General features: G+C 40.5%; 1 protein-coding gene across 5 annotated transcripts in view; it reads right to left on the bottom strand.

Annotated features, from left to right (window-relative positions):
- ripor1 (RHO family interacting cell polarization regulator 1) overlaps window positions 1–19266 on the bottom strand; it is a 61025-nt gene that overhangs the window by 7449 nt on the left and 34310 nt on the right. For 4 of the 5 annotated variants that reach the window (XM_076886164.1, XM_076886163.1, XM_076886162.1 and 1 more), the window contains exons 10-21: window positions 16485–16610; window positions 15289–15437; window positions 14996–15113; window positions 13568–13684; window positions 12514–12618; window positions 11990–12135; window positions 11256–11877; window positions 10724–10857; window positions 5867–5972; window positions 3764–3899; window positions 3200–3349; window positions 1362–1520 (exon numbers count right to left, since the gene is read on the bottom strand). In XM_076886164.1, the coding sequence (XP_076742279.1) occupies window positions 1362–1520; window positions 3200–3349; window positions 3764–3899; window positions 5867–5972; window positions 10724–10857; window positions 11256–11877; window positions 11990–12135; window positions 12514–12618; window positions 13568–13684; window positions 14996–15113; window positions 15289–15437; window positions 16485–16610 (2068 nt within the window). The remainder of the gene's footprint in view (window positions 1–1361; window positions 1521–3199; window positions 3350–3763; window positions 3900–5866; window positions 5973–10723; window positions 10858–11255; window positions 11878–11989; window positions 12136–12513; window positions 12619–13567; window positions 13685–14995; window positions 15114–15288; window positions 15438–16484; window positions 16611–19266) is intronic. The other variant, XM_076886165.1, reaches the window with a different exon arrangement.

Below are 19266 nucleotides of genomic sequence, written 5' to 3'. Positions count from 1 at the left end.
AAAAAATCAACTGTGGGAGCAATCATCAGAAAATGGAAGACATACAAGACCACTGATAATCTCCCTCGATCTGGGGCTCCACGCAAGATCTCATGCCGTGGGGTCAAAATGATCATGAGAACGGTGAGCAAAGATCCCAGAACCACACGGGGGGACCTGGTGAATGACCTGCAGAGAGCTGGGACCAAAGTAACAAAGGTCACCATCAGTAACACACTACAACGGCAGGGAATCAAATCCCGCAGTGCCAGACGTGTTCCGCTGCTGAAGCCAGTGCATGTCCAGGCCCGTCTGAAGTTTGCCAGAGAGCACATGGATGATACAGCAGAGGATTGGGAGAATGTCATGTGGTCAGATGAAACCAAAGTAGAACTTTTTGGTATAAACTCAACTCGTCGTGTTTGGAGGAAGAAGAATACTGAGTTGCATCCCAAGAACACCATACCTACTGTGAAGCATGGGGGTGGAAACATCATGCTATGGGGCTGTTTTTCTGCCAAGGGGACAGGACGACTGATCCGTGTTAAGGACAGAATGAATGGGGCCATGTATCGTGAGATTTTGAGCCAAAACCTCCTTCCATCAGTGAGAACTTTGAAGATGAAACGAGGCTGGGTCTTCCAACATGACAATGATCCAAAACACACCGCCCGGGCAACAAAGGAGTGGCTCCGTAAGAAGCATTTGAAAGTCCTGGAGTGGCCTAGCCAATCTCCAGACCTCAACCCCATAGAAAATCTGTGGCGGGAGTTGAAAGTCCGTGTTGCTCGGCGACAGCCCCAAAACATCACTGCTCTCGAGAAGATCTGCATGGAGGAATGGGCCAAAATACCAGCTACTGTGTGTGCAAACCTGGTAAAGACCTATAGTAAACGTTTGACCTCTGTTATTGCCAACAAAGGTTATGTTACAAAGTATTGAGTTGTATTTTTGTTATTGACCAAATACTTATTTTCCACCCTGATTTACGAATAAATTCTTTACAAATCCTACCATGTGGATTCATGGATTTTTTTTTCACATTCTGTCTCTCACAGTTGAAGTGTACCTCTGGTGCAAATTACTGACCTCTGTCATCATTTTAAGTGGGGGAACTTGCACAATCGGTGGCTGACTAAATACTTTTTTGCCCCACTGTACCTGATACTGTGGCACAGTATCAAATGTGTAAATGCTTATTAAAATGAAAAGAAGGTTTTGAACTGGCACTGACAATTAGTAAATCTGGTCTTAAACATTTAACGAGTATGTATCTGACCTATCGTGTGTGTGTGTGTGTGTGTGTGTGTGTGTGTGTGTGTGTGTGTGTGTGTGTGTGTGTGTGTGTGTGTGTGTGTGTGTGTGTGTGTGTGTACACCCACCCTCTTTTGCCAGTTCAATGATGTGTGTGTCCATATCACTGACAGCATTCGAGTCCAAGTAGCTCCACAGCTGGAACAACGTCACCATCATGTTGTCCCTGCTGCTTCCTCGTCGTGGTAACCTCTGATCCAGTACACGCTCAACCAGGCACAAGAACACTGCATACACACAAACACAGATGTTAATATGCTCCACATACAGTGGGGCAAAAAAGTATTTAGTCAGCCACCGATTGTGCAAGTTCCCCCACTTAAAATGATGACAGAGGTCAGTAATTTGCACCAGAGGTACACTTCAACTGTGAGAGACAGAATGTGAAAAAAAAAAAATCCATGAATCCACATGGTAGGATTTGTAAAGAATTTATTCGTAAATCAGGGTGGAAAATAAGTATTTGGTCAATAACAAAAATACAACTCAATACTTTGTAACATAACCTTTGTTGGCAATAACAGAGGTCAAACGTTTACTATAGGTCTTTACCAGGTTTGCACACACAGTAGCTGGTATTTTGGCCCATTCCTCCATGCAGATCTTCTCGAGAGCAGTGATGTTTTGGGGCTGTCGCCGAGCAACACGGACTTTCAACTCCCGCCACAGATTTTCTATGGGGTTGAGGTCTGGAGACTGGCTAGGCCACTCCAGGACTTTCAAATGCTTCTTACGGAGCCACTCCTTTGTTGCCCGGGCGGTGTGTTTTGGATCATTGTCATGTTGGAAGACCCAGCCTCGTTTCATCTTCAAAGTTCTCACTGATGGAAGGAGGTTTTGGCTCAAAATCTCACGATACATGGCCCCATTCATTCTGTCCTTAACACGGATCAGTCGTCCTGTCCCCTTGGCAGAAAAACAGCCCCATAGCATGATGTTTCCACCCCCATGCTTCACAGTAGGTATGGTGTTCTTGGGATGCAACTCAGTATTCTTCTTCCTCCAAACACGACGAGTTGAGTTTATACCAAAAAGTTCTACTTTGGTATCATCTGACCACATGACATTCTCCCAATCCTCTGCTGTATCATCCATGTGCTCTCTGGCAAACTTCAGACGGGCCTGGACATGCACTGGCTTCAGCAGCGGAACACGTCTGGCACTGCGGGATTTGATTCCCTGCCGTTGTAGTGTGTTACTGATGGTGACCTTTGTTACTTTGGTCCCAGCTCTCTGCAGGTCATTCACCAGGTCCCCCCGTGTGGTTCTGGGATCTTTGCTCACCGTTCTCATGATCATTTTGACCCCACGGGATGAGATCTTGCGTGGAGCCCCAGATCGAGGGAGATTATCAGTGGTCTTGTATGTCTTCCATTTTCTGATGATTGCTCCCACAGTTGATTTTTTCACACCAAGCTGCTTGCCTATTGTAGATTCACTCTTCCCAGTCTGGTGCAGGTCTACAATACTTTTCCTGGTGTCCTTCGAAAGCTCTTTGGTCTTGGCGGAGTTTGGAGTCTGACTGTTTGAGGCTGTGGACAGGTGTCTTTTATACAGATGATGAGTTCAAACAGGTGCCATTCATACAGGTAACGAGTGGGGGACAGAAAAGCTTCTTACAGAAGATGTTACAGGTCTGTGAGAGCCAGAGATTTTCCTTGTTTGAGGTGACCAAATACTTATTTTCCACCCTGATTTACGAATAAATTCTTTACAAATCCTACCATGTGAATTCATGGATTTTTTTTTCACATTCTGTCTCTCACAGTTGAAGTGCACCTCTGGCGCAAATTACTGACCTCTGTCATCATTTTAAGTGGGGGAACTTGCACAATCGGTGGCTGACTAAATACTTTTTTGCCCCACTGTACCAGCGTGTGCAGTATACCCACTAATGATGATTTACCTGCTTCGGCCCTTTCAGGCAGTAAACCAGCGTAGATTGTCGACAGTGTATTCAGGAACCTTTCAGCAGAGACGCTGTACATGCTACCCTGTCCCACACATTCTTGCCATAGCGACACAGCACCTAGACACAGACCTAGCGCCGGGATAACTGACAAACAGAAAACAGGAGACCGTTATAAGCAAGGTAGGAAAGCAAGATACTGGGGGTTAGTGCCATACATAACACAGGAAATTTATTAATAGTATAAGGTTGCAGCTTGCTTTGAATCAGTGCCTTGTAAAGTCTGTTTTACCTTCTTGACAGGCTGCATGACAAAATCCATAATTACTTATTATTTAGTGGAATCTCTACTTCCATATACCCATGAAATGTTTCTGATGACACTAGTTGTCATCCAAGCCAAAAGCAGACATTTTCACCCTTATGCTCCAGAAGGAATGCTCCCACTAATGAAAATTCCTCTTCAACTTCTTTTTCTTGTCTATACAGTTATTCTGAATAAATGCATTTATGGATGTTTAAACAAATGCACATGAAATGAACATAAACGACACAAATCACCTTCAGTAGCTGGTCTGATTTTCTGTGGGTTTTCTTTGGTGACGCGTCGGATGATTTCGAGGACACGAGCCTCTCTCAGCAGTCTGTCCAAGGCATACATCTCTCCACATCTCAGAGGACCAAACTTGCCCAGACACTTAAAAACAAACAAAACAAAACACTTGTAAAAGAAGTGACCAATATTACAATTAGCAATACAACAGCCCTCACAGCTGCTACTGCTTTAACTCATCAGTGAGTGAATAATACTTTTCAATGGCATCCTGAAACTATGATTACATAACTATCAAACACTATGCCAATTGAATGGATTTTTAAAAAAAGAAAATAATGGTATTGACTGTATGTAAACAAACTTGACTGGGTTTTCATCAGAGTTCCCCTGGTCAGACATGCCCAAAACATCTTTCTGAGGAGATGTTCAGCAACCATCCTAGTCAGATGCCTGAATCAACTCAACTGACTCCTTATGATGCAGACTGTGTTCCTCAGCCCATGTCTAAGGCTGAGCATAGACACCTTTCAAAGGAAGCCAATTCCCATGACTTGCATCGGTGAAAATTTTAATTATTCACTACCCACAGCCGTAGATGAGAACAGAGTGAACTTAAGGTATCGATGTGCCATGAGAATGTGAGGTAGCTACATATGAGTTTGGCTAATAACTAGAGATGGACCGATCCGATATTACGTATCGGTATCGGTCCGATACTGACCTAAATTACTGGATCGGATATCGGAGAAAAATAAAAAATGTAATCCGATCCATTAAATATCACGAAAGCACCTCACAAAACTTGCAACGCGCCGTAACTCACCTCAGAACGTTAGCACGTCGGAGCAGTATGCATCACGTGATAGAGCAGCTGTGGCATGCGGGACCTGTCGGTGGTCTGGATAGCATGTGGAGCTTCGCTAGCAACCCGGCATTTCATCTCCGACAAAGTTATCCCCGAGAGAAGTAAAGCAAGTGTGTAAGTCCATCTCTGAATGTTTGTAAAGCATTCCTGCGTTAAGCTTAACAAGCGATATATGGAGTGACTGCCTCCTCTTGCTGCTACTTCAATCATGAAACTGCTTAATGATCAGCTGATCGGCTTTTCTGTCGCGAGTCCGTCTCTCTAGTTTGCTTTTGGCCCACTTTGCACCAGAAAGAGGAAACCAGTGGATAAACAACAGCAGCACGTTTAAGCTTGATAAGCTGTTGTTAGAATTTATTTAATATTACTTTCTACACCAGGATCTTTTTCTACGCAGCTGACAGCTGTAACTGTGCAGGGGCGGATCTAGCAAAGTTTAGCCAGGGGGGACGATAGGGCATGAACAGGGAAAAGGGGGCACAAAGACACACTTTTCTTTATTCTCATTTAAAATGTCTAGCTTTTAATAAATAATTATCCGAATCTTACACCCAAAGTTTTAATTTGATGTAAAAGGAATAGAAGTCCATTACTGTATATAGTAACTGTTGAGTCTACGGTAATAAATATACCCTAGTAAGCTATAGTACTTTTTCCTTTGGGAAGGTACCATCTGTGCAGTCTGCAATTTTGTTGAAGAAAGATGTTGAATCTATTTAATATTTCTTGAAAAATAATTGATTTCTGTGCATTTTTTTTTTTCACACTGCATCAAATTAAGGTTGATTACGTCGATTAAGCATCATGAGGTGGAGCGTGAGGGGTGGTTCCCTATTTTTTATTTATTTATTTTTGTTGTTGCTGGGAGTTGGAACCCTATTAGTTAGGTTGCTTAATATTTACGCTAAGTACTCTTTAAAATACCAGAATAGGGAGGATGGTGTAGGTTTAAGTTTATTAGATTGATCAGTATTGCTGAACTATGAAACATTTTTTTTTGCATACAGGTATAACAGAATAGCTTTAGTGTAGTTGTTGTTTTAAACTTGAGTATGAACTTATACAAAATTCAGCAAGATATTTAAAAAAAAAACAGTTTTGTTGATTAAAAAACACTATATCGGATTCATATCGGTATCGGCAGATATCCAAATTTATGATATCGGTATCGGTATCGGACATAAAAAAGTGGTATCGTGCCATCTCTACTAATAACATGAGGATAGTGTTGCAGATCTCTTACCAACAACTGTGCATTGCAGTTCCTCAAATGGACCACCAGGCAGCAGTCTAGAGTGGTGCAGCCTGTGGTTAGCGGTACGTTGGAGGAGGAAGGGCTGTCCCAGCCTCTGTCCAGCAGAGACCCACACACACACACACACACACACACACACACACACACACAAAACATCCAGTGTTACATAACATTTCCATTAACGCTGTTTTATCCATATAAAGTTCAATACGGTTTAAATGTAATTTAAATGTACTGTCCATGGAAAAAAAAAAAAAAGGCTCTCAACATTAAAACCCAGAGAAGTTGATAATTTCCCAAGAAGAATAATACTTTTTGATGAGTTTCAGTTCAGTAAGTGGTAAATGAATCTGACTGGCTGACAGTCAGAGCTATTCAGTACTGTTCCAGCCTCGTCTCTTGGGTACAGAAATTGCTCTTTTCTTAACCATTAAGATTCCATTCCATATTTTGTACAATACATCATGAACTCCATAAATAAAAAAATAAAAAAAAACCCCCAAAAAAAACCCAGTTTATATTGTTGTTTTAAACTCATTTTTGCCAGTGATTAATCCAACTGGTTGTGAGAAGTTCCACCAAGTTTGCTTTTTATTTTAGGATTGCAGATTAGCTTTATATTAAGCTCAGTTATATACAGGCACAACTGTGGGATAAGGCCATTCAGCTAATGACCTTTGGCAAAAATAATAAAATATGATTTTTAAGCATTATTTCAGTCAGGTTATGTGTTAGTTTGACCCTGCTTACAGCTGTACTACAGTGATCATACAGGGAGTGCAGAATTATTAGGCAAATGAGTATTTTGTCCACATCATCCTCTTCATGCATGTTGTCTTACTCCAAGCTGTATAGGCTCGAAAGCCTACTACCAATTAAGCATATTAGGTGATGTGCATCTCTGTAATGAGAAGGGGTGTGGTCTAATGACATCAACACCCTATATCAGGTGTGCATAATTATTAGGCAACTTCCTTTTCTTTGGCAAAATAGGTCAAAAGAAGGACTTGACAGGCTCAGAAAAGTCAAAAATAGTGAGATATCTTGCAGAGGGACGCAGCAGTCTCAAAATTGCAAAGCTTCTGAAGCGTGATCATCCAACAATCAAGCGTTTCATTCAAAATAGTCAACAGGGTCGCAAGAAGCGTGTGGAAAAACCAAGGTGCAAAATAACTGCCCATCAACTGAGAAAAGTCAAGCGTGCAGCTGCCAAGATGCCACTTGCCACCAGTTTGGCCATATTTCAGAGCTGCAACATCACTGGAGTGCCCAAAAGCACAAGGTGTGCAATACTCAGAGAAAGTATTGGTAAGAAAGGCTGAAAGACGACCACCACTGAACAAGACACACAAGCTGAAACGTCAAGACTGGGCCAAGAAATATCTCAAGACTGGTTTTTCTAAGGTTTTATGGACTGATGAAATGAGAGTGAGTCTTGATGGGCCAGATGGATGGGCCCGTGGCTGGATTGGTAAAGGGCAGAGAGCTCCAGTCCGACTCAGACGCCAGCAAGGAGGAGGTGGAGTACTGGTTTGGGCTGGTATCATCAAAGATGAGCTTGTGGGGCCTTTTCGGGTTGAGGATGGAGTCAAGCTCAACTCCCAGTCCTACTGCCAGTTTCTGGAAGACACCTTCTTCAAGCAGTGGTACAGGAAGAAGTCTGCATCCTTCAAGAAAAACATGATTTTCATGCAGGACAATGCTCCATCACACGCATCCAAGTACTCCACAACGTGGCTGACAAGAAAGGGTATAAAAGAAGAAAAACTAATGACATGGCCTCCTTGTTCACCTGATCTGAACCCCATTGAGAACCTGTGGTCCATCATCAAATGTGAGATTTACAAGGAGGGAAAACAGTACACCTCTCTGAACAGTGTCTGGGAGGCTGTGGTTGCTGCTGCACGCAATGTTGATGGTGAACAGATCAAAACACTGACAGAATCCATGGATGGCAGGCTTTTGAGTGTCCTTGCAAAGAAAGGTGGCTATATTGATCGCTGATTTGTTTTTGTTTTTGAATGTCAGAAATTTATATTTGTGAATGTGGAGATGTTATATTGGTGTCACTGGTAAAAATAAGGCAAGGCAAGTTTATTTGTATAGCACAATTCAACAACAAGGTGATTCAAAGTGCTTTACAGAGACATTAGAAACAAAAACAAATAAAAAGCATGATTTAAAATTGATTAAAACAAGCAAACAAACTCACAAACAAAACACTATATAAAATCAAAACAGATAAAATCAGAACAATAGATAAAATTAGTAGTTAAATGTAAGTTTTGAAATTTAAGCTTAAAAGTGTGGATTTGGTGTTTTATTCAAATGCAGCTGAGAACAGGTGAGTCTTCAACCTGGATTTAAATAAACCGAGTGTTTCAGCTGATCTGAGGCTTTCTGGGAGTTTGTTCCAGATATAAGGAGCATAAAAGCTGAATGCAGCTTCTCCGTGTCTGGTTCTGACTCTGGGAACTAATAAAAGACCGGATCCAGATGACCTGAGGGATCTGGAAGGTTCATACTGGGTCAGGAGGTCACTGATGTATTTTGGTCCTAAACCATTCAGAGCTTTATAGACCAGCATCAGAACTTTAAAGTCTATCCTCTGACGGACAGGCAGCCAGTGTAAAGACCTCAGAGCTGGACTGATGTGGTCCACTTTTTTGGTCTTAGTGAGGACTCGAGCAGCAGAGTTCTGAATGAGCTGTAGTTGTCTGACTGATTTTTTAGGTAGACCTGTAAAGATGCTGTTACAGTAATCAAGCCTACTAAAAATGAATGCATGGACTAGTTTTTCCAGGTCCTGTTGAGACATCAGATCTTTTATCCTTGAAATATTCTTGAGGTGATTGTTAGGTCTGGCTGTGTGCAGACAGGAATAGGACCCAAGGTGCAGACTCCGGAGACAGATGTGAACTCAAAACAACTTTAATGTTAAACTCAAATATAACATAACTGGAAAAATCAAAATAAACTTACACCGGAGGAATGACAGAACACACAGCTAAGAAAACGGTAGATCGCGACACAGACACTAAGAAACACAGGGCTTAAATACACAGAGGGAGCAATCAGGAAATGAGTAACAGGAGGGAAACACAGCTGGGGCAAATCAGAACTGACGAGACCAAAGAAGCGTAAACTGAACACACTGAGAAAAGACGGAGACCTTCAAAGTAAAACAGGAAACACATAACACAGACTGAACAAAGACACAGACTCACATGCAGGCACTACAAAGGGAACAGAGACGTGGGAACAGGGCAGACACAAACACTGACTGAACACGGGGATATAGGAACTTAAGATACACATAGACGTGAACTAGACAAGGGGATGCAGGTGATAGGGGAGACAGAGCAACTAAAGAAGACAGAGACCTAAGCCATAAGACAGAACTCAAAGAAACCAAAAACTAGACAGTATAAATAATATCATAAACTCAAAAACCCTGGGTCAACGACCCAGGCATCCTAACAGTGATAGAAAGCTGATTTTCTTATTGTCTTAATGTGTTTTTCTAAGTTTAGGTCTGCATCCATCACTACACCCAAATTTCTCGCCTGGTTTGTGGTTTTTAGATGTATAGATTGAAGTTCTCTGGTGACCTGTAATCGTTTTTCTTTGGCGCCAAAGACTATTACCTCAGTTTTGTTTTTGTTTAGCTGGAGAAAATTGTGGCACAGCCCGTCATTAATTTCCTCAATGCATTTACCAAGAGCCTGTACAGGGCCTTGGTCTCCTGGTGACATTGTGATATATATTTGTGTGTCATCTGCATAGCTGTGGTAGTTTATTTTGTTGTTCTTTATAATCTGTGCCAGTGGGAGCATGTAAATGTTAAACAGAAGGGGTCCCAAGATGGAACCTTGGGGAACTCCACATGTGATACTTGTCTGCTCAGATGTGAAGTTACCTATTGATAGAAAACAGGAAATATTTTGTAAGTATGTTTTGAACCAGTTTAGTACAGTTCCCGAAAGACCTGCCCAGTTCTCCAGTCGTTTAAGTAATATGTTGTGGTCAACTGTATCAAATGCTGCACTGAGATCCAGTAAAACTAAGACTGACATTTTTCCACTGTCTGTATTCAGACATATTAAACACTTTGGTCAGAGCGGTTTCAGTGCTGTGGTTCTGTCTAAAACCTGACTGGAAGGCATCATAGCAGTTATTCTGTGTTAAGAAGTAATTGAGCTGTTGAGAAACTGCTTTTTCAATGATCTTACTTAAAAATGGGAGATTTGAGATCGGCCTGTAGTTGTTCATTTGTGTCTTGTCAAGATTGTCCTTTTTCAGTATAAGTTTTATTACAGCAGTTTTTAGTGGTTCTGGAAACACACCTGATATTAAAGAAAAGTTGACGATAATTGATAATTAAATAATTGAAATGGGTATATATTTGTTTTTTGTTAAGTTGCCTAATAATTATGCACAGTAATAGTCACCTGCACACACAGATATCCCCCTAAAACAGCTAAAACTAAAAACAAACTAAAAACTACTTCCAAAAACATTCAGCTTTGATATTAATGAGTTTTTTGGGTTCATTGAGAACATGGTTGTTGTTCAATAATAAAATTATTCCTCAAAAATACAACTTGCCTAATAATTCTGCACTCCCTGTACAATGGCCCAGAGGACACCAACACACTGGAGTTTGTAGATGTTAAATGAAGTAGGCATATTTACAGTGTCTGGTATTACTGTGATTCAGGTTTAATGACCTTCAGATCATACTTTCTTTGCTTACTGATTAAGACTGTATGTCTCACTGTGTCATTACACTGAAGTGTGCAAAGGCTTGGATGGTTGGTTTTCAGTTCATTTGTCAGCACTGACCTGCCATGTCTACTCCTCTTATCACCATCCTCTTCTTCCTCCTCCCAGTCTGATCCATTCAGGAAGTCAAAGCTGCCAAGAGCTGTTTCCACTGTGAGGCTGACTACACTGGGTGACCGGCTGTGCCTCCCACCCTGCACTCACAAACAAAGCCATAGTCAGGCTGTACGCAGTCACTTCAGTTTTTTGTTTTTTCAGGAGTTCTTTGAATCATAGTCACATAATGTTGGAACAGCATGCAATCATTCAGCTCAAATGTATGCTGTCTGTAAAGACAAGGGAGGCATACCAGATACTGTAACCACTGAAACTTATATAGTAATTGCACAACTAATATTTGCAGTAATAATATTTCGATATTAATGGCACGGGAAAGCTGTGCTAACATTTATAAATACATACAATCATTGCCACTTAATGTTCAAAAAGGGAAAATTAAACTTGGGGATTTGTAAAAAGTACTTTTAGCTTAAGGCAGTTTTTTGTACTTTACTAACCTGTTTTCTTGTTTCTCACTATGCTTTACTCTCACCTTCAGTGTAACCTGCAGCAGTTTCAGCTCTTGTTCCAGTAGTTGTAGCTCAGAAAACGGTCCTCTATAATCATCTATAGAGGAAAGTACAGCTACCATGGCATCCTCTAGTCCACTGTCCACTGGACCATCGCCCTTAGCAGACAGGCAGTTGGAACTTGAAGCTGGGATATCCTCCTCCACTGGCACCCGCAGAGCTAGATATGTCATATCCCCACTTTCTACAACATTGGAGTCTGCTCCTGCTCTCAGAGGGACCGATGTATCCACAGAGGTGGATGTATTGTGTTGCTTCCTGACTGGGTGGGGATCAGTGACATCAACAGCTGTGTCAGTGTCAGCAGAAGTGGGTGACTCAGGAGTTCTGCTGGCCACCTCCATTTCAATGTCATTGATTGAGATTCCAGAGACCAGAGACATCACGTCCCCCGATTCACTGACAGGCACCACAACCCCATCAGCACTGTTTTCACTAATGTGACTCAGAGAGCGTAAGTACAATGTAGAGTTACTGCTGGTAATTATCGGCACATCCACTGGTGCCATAGAGGAGTGTTTCCCCGCAGCTTCTTCCTCACCGTCAGGCTTTGTTATCACAGTGACTGTCCCCTTTTCCTCATGCCTGCAAAATAGTTCATATATCAGATGTTGATAGAGCTCACCACAGAATAAGAATGTTATTTCATCTTTGTTCTCATGTGCAAACAAAACATTAACATTTTTTTTTAATCTACCTGTTGCTCTCCGCTGGTTGTTTTGGTAGGATGATACCTTCCTTTTGAGCTGAGGAAGGCCAGTTTCCGGAGCAAGAAGAAACATCAGGCTGAAGGAGGGAACTCCTTTGTCCAACTGGCTGGATGTCTGGTGTCACCACTACTGCCTGGAAAGAGAGACACGCTGAGTCACAGAGTTAAAGTAGTAAACACAGTAAAGTAAGCAAACCAGACCAGGATAAAGAGTAGACCGAGTGAGGACTGAGGCTCGTTAAAGAAACCAATTGTGCATGGTACCGGCGGCTCCTCAAGCTACTGAATCATGCAATGTATTTAGTTTTTACAAGACTGTACACATGCACATGATCTGCTGTACATACTATAAACATAATACATATCAAAGTTTATCTTGTATTCATAATACTTTTGTTACTGTGTAATGTTCAAACAGCTGTAGCCCCTCTGAATCTGAGGAAGAGAGATACAGATTGAATCTTTAATATTATCATGTCATAGATGAGAGTTCCATATCTGTTGTGTGTTACCTTTGGATGTGCAGGCAGCTGTGGGCTGGTTGAATCATCAGAAGATTCTGAAGAATTAGACCATGCTGGTCCATTCTCCAACTCTCCCTGTAGGCGGATCATGTTCTAAAAGAGATCAGCACATTTTAAAAGGCTTGACTGCAAAAAAAGGGGGGGAAATGGAGACCTTTTACAACAAGCTGGCAGGAAACTGAGCAGTCACTGCACCTGGTTGTACATTATTTGAGCAAAAGCGACACACTTCCTTTACTCACATATTTAAAGTGAAAAGTAAGGTGAAGGCAAGACATGAGTCAGCATGTTATCCCTTTAACCAAAGGTTCAGAGGTGACTGTATGGGAACTTTTTTCTATTTGCTTGCCATTTTTAATATCAGTATAGTACAACATCCTTAGCCTAGCTCTGTAACACTGTAGCATTTATTTATAAAGAGAATAACTTTGAGTTACGCAACTATCGTGTAATATTCAAGAAAATACTGGCCAGTGCTACCCCTCAGCCTCCTCGTAGATCCACCCTTCGTTTCAATTTCAAAATCCTATGTCACCTTGTCGTCTAACTTCTGACCTTGAGGTCAAGGACAATGAGATTCAAACTCATCTGAGATGAGTCTGCTTTTAGTAGATATATCTATGGTATCGATATGAAAATATAAGGAGACTTCATTCTCGAGTTATTGCAAGATTTTCAGAAAAGATGACCTCTGATCTTTACCTGGCAGGGTGACAAATATACTGATGAGGTAAAAAGCTAAAGGCTTCAGGGCTTGTGTGAAATGGCTAGAAGGAGTTATAAGTCTAAAAGTCATCATCATAAACTGGCACTGATGATGGCTAACAGTAGTCAGCTCTGTTGGCGGGTGGGGGGTCTAAATATTATAATTAGAGAGCCATGGAGATGCATGAGGAAACCTTGCACACATCTGTCATGGCTCCATGAAGCCATAAGCACACAAATGGAGACTATGATTCTAGTGCTTACTCTACACCAAAGTATCAATATACCAGAAGGTCCTGTGTTTCTACTCCACGAGGTCTACTTCATCACGACTTACTGCAGTGGACTGCCTTGTTGGTGAGTTGTCACTACAGGAGCAGCTCTGGCTAAGAGTGCCTCTGAAGATGTCCAGCAGTGGCCAGTGCTGCCGCCGTGTCAGATTCCGAGGCAGAGACTGGACATCAAAGTGGCAGCAGGTGGAACAAAGGGCATTGGAGCAGTTAGATACTGAGGGCTGCTGGCTAAACTCTAATGTCCTTTAAAACTCTCAATGTTCTCATTTACAGATTCCTAATTTTAGTTGGTGGATTAAATCTATAGAATAGATTTAATCGGTTATTTATTTTTTTATTTTTTTTAAAAAACATTGTGCTTTGTTTTGTTTTTTTAAAGCTGTGTTTGACTCCTCTCTCTCCTCCCCCTCTGGAAAAGGCTGTTTTTATCTGATTGGTGGAGGTGGAGAATCTCAGGAATTTAAAACCTAGTGGGTGTTTAATCACGTGCATCATCACATGAGCCAAGGTGTGGGGGGGGAAATAAAAAAAGAAAAGAAAAAAGGCGTGGATCATGACCACCAGAGGTTTTGGGTGAAACCACTGTGAGACCTTGTCCCATGCTATCATGTGACCTATTAAGGTCATCAGACGTAAGACACGAGTGGGGTTTGAAGGACTGGGAAGGGATCTCAAAACTATGTTGTAGGTGACTGACAGTTGGTGTTGGACGCCAGCCCCTCATGGTTGTTCATAGTGGACACTGATAAAGATGCACACCTGAGTCTTATTGAGGTGGCTCTTCTATGCTGTGCCATGCTCCGAAAGGAGTGGCAATTTGGTTTCCTCAATGTAGAGGCCTGAGCACACCGATAAGTGTTCTTGCTTAGCATGTGTCTGGGAGTTTTTTCCTTATTCCTAAAGGTATTATCCTTTAGAATTTAGATGTTATGTTTATAGTTTTTGTCATTTTCCATTTCATCAATCCGTCTTTCTCCTGTTAGTGCTGCTTCCACATTTAGTTCTCTTTTCCTCCATTTTTCTGTCAGTGTTGTGTTCACATAGCTCATCACACACACATCTGTGTTTACAGACTGAATATTTCCCATTTTTCCCTGTGAGTTTGTTTTTTCAAACAAAGTGTCAAGCCTTCATTTACTTCCTGTTTAAAAATAATTTTCCTATTGGCTCTTCCTTGTTGGTTTTCTCTGAATGAATTTCTGCCTTGTTTGACTTCCTGTGTTTTGTTTTCTAGCACTTTACAGAGAGTAAAGCTTCCCTTTCAGCTATTTTCTGTTGTGAGTGGGCCTATTCCTCCTGCTAAAACCAACAGTCTTTGTTAGTTTTCCAACTATCTGTATATGAATGTCAAGATAATACACATTAATATATGGGTAGTAAGTACGAGCAATCAGCAACTTTACACAAATTGTTCTAGGGTTAGACTGAAGCCTTTCAAAGAACTAATAGTCTAAAGCGAATGCTAAACTCACACGTAAAGGTGGTGTGTCAGGTGGAGTCTGGTCAAAAATGGCTGAGATTCGCTTATTGATGCTTGGTGGTTTGTTGACAGTGCTTGCAACCGATCCCTGGTCATCTTTATCAAACGGACTGAGAGAGGTGAAAAGGAATAAAGGATGGGAAAGAGAGAAAAGATAAATTCAATAAACATCAAATAATATTTACATTATGCTCTGTTAATGATACCTTTAAATGAACAAACACTACAGCACTCATGAAGCTCAGTATGATTTCGTACACTCACAAGATGACTGACAAAACTTACTTCCAGGTCACCTCAAGGCTTAGCTTAATAGTCCCAAGGTCATTAATATCCACAGCAACCATCTGGGGCAGCGCAGCAAACAGATCCTTTGTTTCACAGGAAACACTTCCCACCACCACGTGATTGGCTAAGCTCTTTAGCTCTGTCACCTAGGAAACCAGAGAAATGTCTGATCATTATACCATCTTTTTTTTTGCCTTCAACAAGTCAGTTTCAATCATCCAGGCTGAAAATAGTACACTCAAGTTTGTCAAGGTGCTGATGTCATTGGGAAAAGATATTATTATTAATAACACAATAGGATCACACAGTGTCTTTTATGGCTGAGGGGTAAAAAACTCACACATTCACCAATAATAATGGACAATATGAAGTTCCAGAGGATATTAAAGTATTATTCTTTGATAACTGAATTCAAAAAGGTAAACTTTCATACATTGTATATTGAAATATTTCAAGCTTTTTGTGTTTACATTTTGATAACTATGACTTAAAGCTCATGAAAATTAAAGATCCAGTTTCTGAAATTAGTACATTTCATTTTGAAATGATCAAATGATGATAAAATAAAAAGACTTTCTGTTGGTTAAAAAGGCCGCTGCAACGATGTATATTAATGGATGATGTATATTAATTAATGACTAGAAGGAAAAGGAAACATTTGAAACATTTGGGACAGCTTTATAAAGAGTCAACTGAGGCTGGTGTCAGAGCATCAAGAGCCTCCACTCAATGTCTCTGGGAAAGTCAACTGCCCCCATGCCACAGAGCACAGATGCAGTAATGCTGACCCAATGAAGTATTGATTGTATGAATTAACATCTTTTCAGTACTTTCTGATTGGTCTTAGGAAATAATCTAAAAATTTTAGATGTTGCATTTTTGATATTCATTAACTACACTATGATTGGTCAAAATGTAAACAAAAAAAGCCAAAAATATTTTGCTTTACATGTAACAAATACAAGAAAGTAAACTTTATGTAATAAGTGATTTTTTCAGTTTTGAAGAAAATGTTACACACACACACACACACACACACACACACACACACACACACACACACACAGCGCAGATTTTTTTTTTTAGATGCATTATTTTTATGACTTTTTACATAAGATGAAGCAGTCAATGACCCAAACCAGAACTGAGTATCAATAAAATAACAAATTTAAAAAACACACTGAGTGACAGACCTTCACAGACAGGAACTCGTTGATGAGTGGCTGAAATACAATCTCTTCACTGTCCCACACTTGTTTAGCATTTATCTCTATTCGCCCCCGGAGCTTCCACCGCTGCCGACCATACTTCATAAAGATCTGAAACATACACATATGCAAAAACAAACAAACACAAACGCAGGGTTATACAAGTAGATGAATAATAAATTAATTTTAAAATCTGGAAAATCCGGTTGACTACTTCAAAATTATTGATAGTTTGAGCAGTTCATATAATCATGTGATGATTTTCATAAAGCTCAGATTAATCTGACAGGGTTGAAAAGAATTGACAACTCACATCTTAACTACATAGCTATAAATGTCAATGGCTAGAGCATGAATGTGCAAGTGATGAGGCCACTTTTACAAAAACAAAACAAAAAAAACAAAAAAACAAAACCCACGACACAGTTAAAGAAATTTAATGTTAACAAAATACGATGAACACTAAAGTTAGAATTGTCACGTCACAACTGTATGCCTTCACCAACCAGACAACTTGCAGTGTATTTGGACTTTTAACCTTTTGAACGTAAAATTTTATTTTTCATCATTTGTACAAATTTTGACATTAAGTGCAACGAATTGTGGACAAGGAAAAAAAAAAAATCCTCATTTTTAAGGTCACTGTAAGGCTTCACTAAAATATTCTAATCACTTGATTCGAACTAAATTTGAATAAATTCCCTCAGTGTGTTCCTCGGATATCATGATTACGAGAATGGGACAGACAGACTTGTGGGCAGTACAGAAAACAAAATGCCTTCAAACATTCACCACTGGTGAGAATTTTTCTCACTAGGTTAAGTTACTAAGTAAGTATCCCTCTAATTTCATAACTGATCATACACACAATCACACAGGACCTGCTGCCGTGTACACTTAGAGATAACTCCACAGGGAACAGCTGAAGCAGTGTTTTCACACAGGCACTGGACAAACCCTTTCAAAACCGCGATAAATCTAAATGGTTTACTATTTATATAGCAATTTGCTGTATAAATACTAATATTGCTTAGTGAATACTTAACACACCTTTACAATACAAGGCACAATGACTCATTCATACAGCAGTTTTCATTCTGTCATTTGTGCACTCTATGCAGTCTATCATGCTGATGCACCAGAGGACATCGCCTGCCCAGCAGGGTGGCAACAATAAGTAGCGATTTTATTTTAAAAAGGACTAAAAAGCTTAGTAACGAGAAAAAAATGACTACATAGAACATGTGCTACAGACAAGTGTTAGTAACTGGCAATGAGTCTTTCGCATCACCATGGAGGAACTTTGACCCACTCTTCTTTGCAGAACAGTCTTGACTCAGCCACATTGGAGGGCTTCTGAGCATGAATGACCTGTTTAAGGGTCATGTCAAAGCATCTCAATCGGTCCAGACTTTAAGGCCATTTGGTTCAGCGCATGAACTGATAAGCCAGACATTCTCCTTCAGGATTTGTTATTAGAGAGCAGAATTTATAGTTCATCAATTACATCAAGTAATTCAGGTCCGGAAGCAGCAAAGCAGCCCCAGACCCACCAGCATGTTTAACTGTTGGTATGGTGTTATTTTCATGAAAAGATGTGTTAGTTTTATGTCAAATGTAACAGAGTCAAACCATTTTGTCTCATCAGTCCACAGAATATTTTCCCACAAGTCAATCATTAAGTTGTGTTTTGGCAAATGAGCAAAGGAGCCTTTGTGTTCTTTTTGGTTAGCAGTAGTTTTCTCCTTGATTTCTCCCATTTTCTCCCAGTTTCTTTCTTACTGTTGAATCATGAACTCTGACCTTAACAGAGACAAGTGAGACCTGCAGTTTTTCAGATGTTTCCCTTGGTTCTTTTGTGACCTCCCGGATGAGTCATTAATGTGGTCTCGGATGCTCCTGGAACGGTTCACTAGTGTTCCAAGTTTTCCATGTGTGGTTAATTGGTCTCACTATGGTTACTAAAGCCTTTGGAAATGGCTTTGCAACCATTTCCAGACTTATAGATGTCAGTGATTTTGTTTCTCTGGTGTTTCTTTAGAATATGGCATGAGTTGTTGCTTTTTGAGATCTTCAGACCTGCTTCACTTTGTCAAACAGGTTATATTTAAGTGATTTCTTGATTTATCGGGTCTGGCAGCAGTAAGGCCTGGGTGTGGGGCTAGTGAAATTGAACTCCGCTTCGCAAATAATGTGGTTAATCACAGTTAATTCATGATTTAATGAGGGGGCTTTAACTTTTTCACACAGGGCAGGTAGACTTTGATTATTTCCTTTATTAAATGAAATGAACATTTAAAAACTCCATTTTTTATTATTTCAGATTACCTTTGTCTAACATTACATTTTATTTTTCAATTGTGTTTCTATGGATGGATGTGAATGGATAAATGAGGCATGTTGTATGGAAAGCTCTGAGAGCTCAGAAAAGTGCTTTGGAAGAACCTTTCCATTTATAATTTGAAACAATTAGTGTGAAGAGTCACAAATATGAGAGAAAAAAAAAGGGGGGGGGGGCAAATACTTTCTCAAAGCACTGTATGCTGGTTGGGCTCTAATCATTACATCATGATGAAGGAGAAGGACGGCACAAGCAGAAGAAAAACCACAGGTGGAAGATAGCGACTAGTGTAGCTGCTACAACAGCATTGCCCCTTGATAGGAAAGTTGATACTCTGAGGTGGATGACCAGTTGTCCATTTTCTTCTGCTTATCCGGGGCCTGTCAGGGGGCAGCAGCCTAAGCAGAGAAACCACGGCCACCTCCT

Source organism: Maylandia zebra, linkage group LG7 (assembly GCF_041146795.1).
Source record: "Maylandia zebra isolate NMK-2024a linkage group LG7, Mzebra_GT3a, whole genome shotgun sequence".
In the NCBI taxonomy this organism is placed as follows: Eukaryota; Metazoa; Chordata; class Actinopteri; order Cichliformes; family Cichlidae; genus Maylandia; species Maylandia zebra.
Note: the sequence above shows the minus strand (reverse complement) of the source record. Positions and strands in the feature narration are given on the sequence as shown.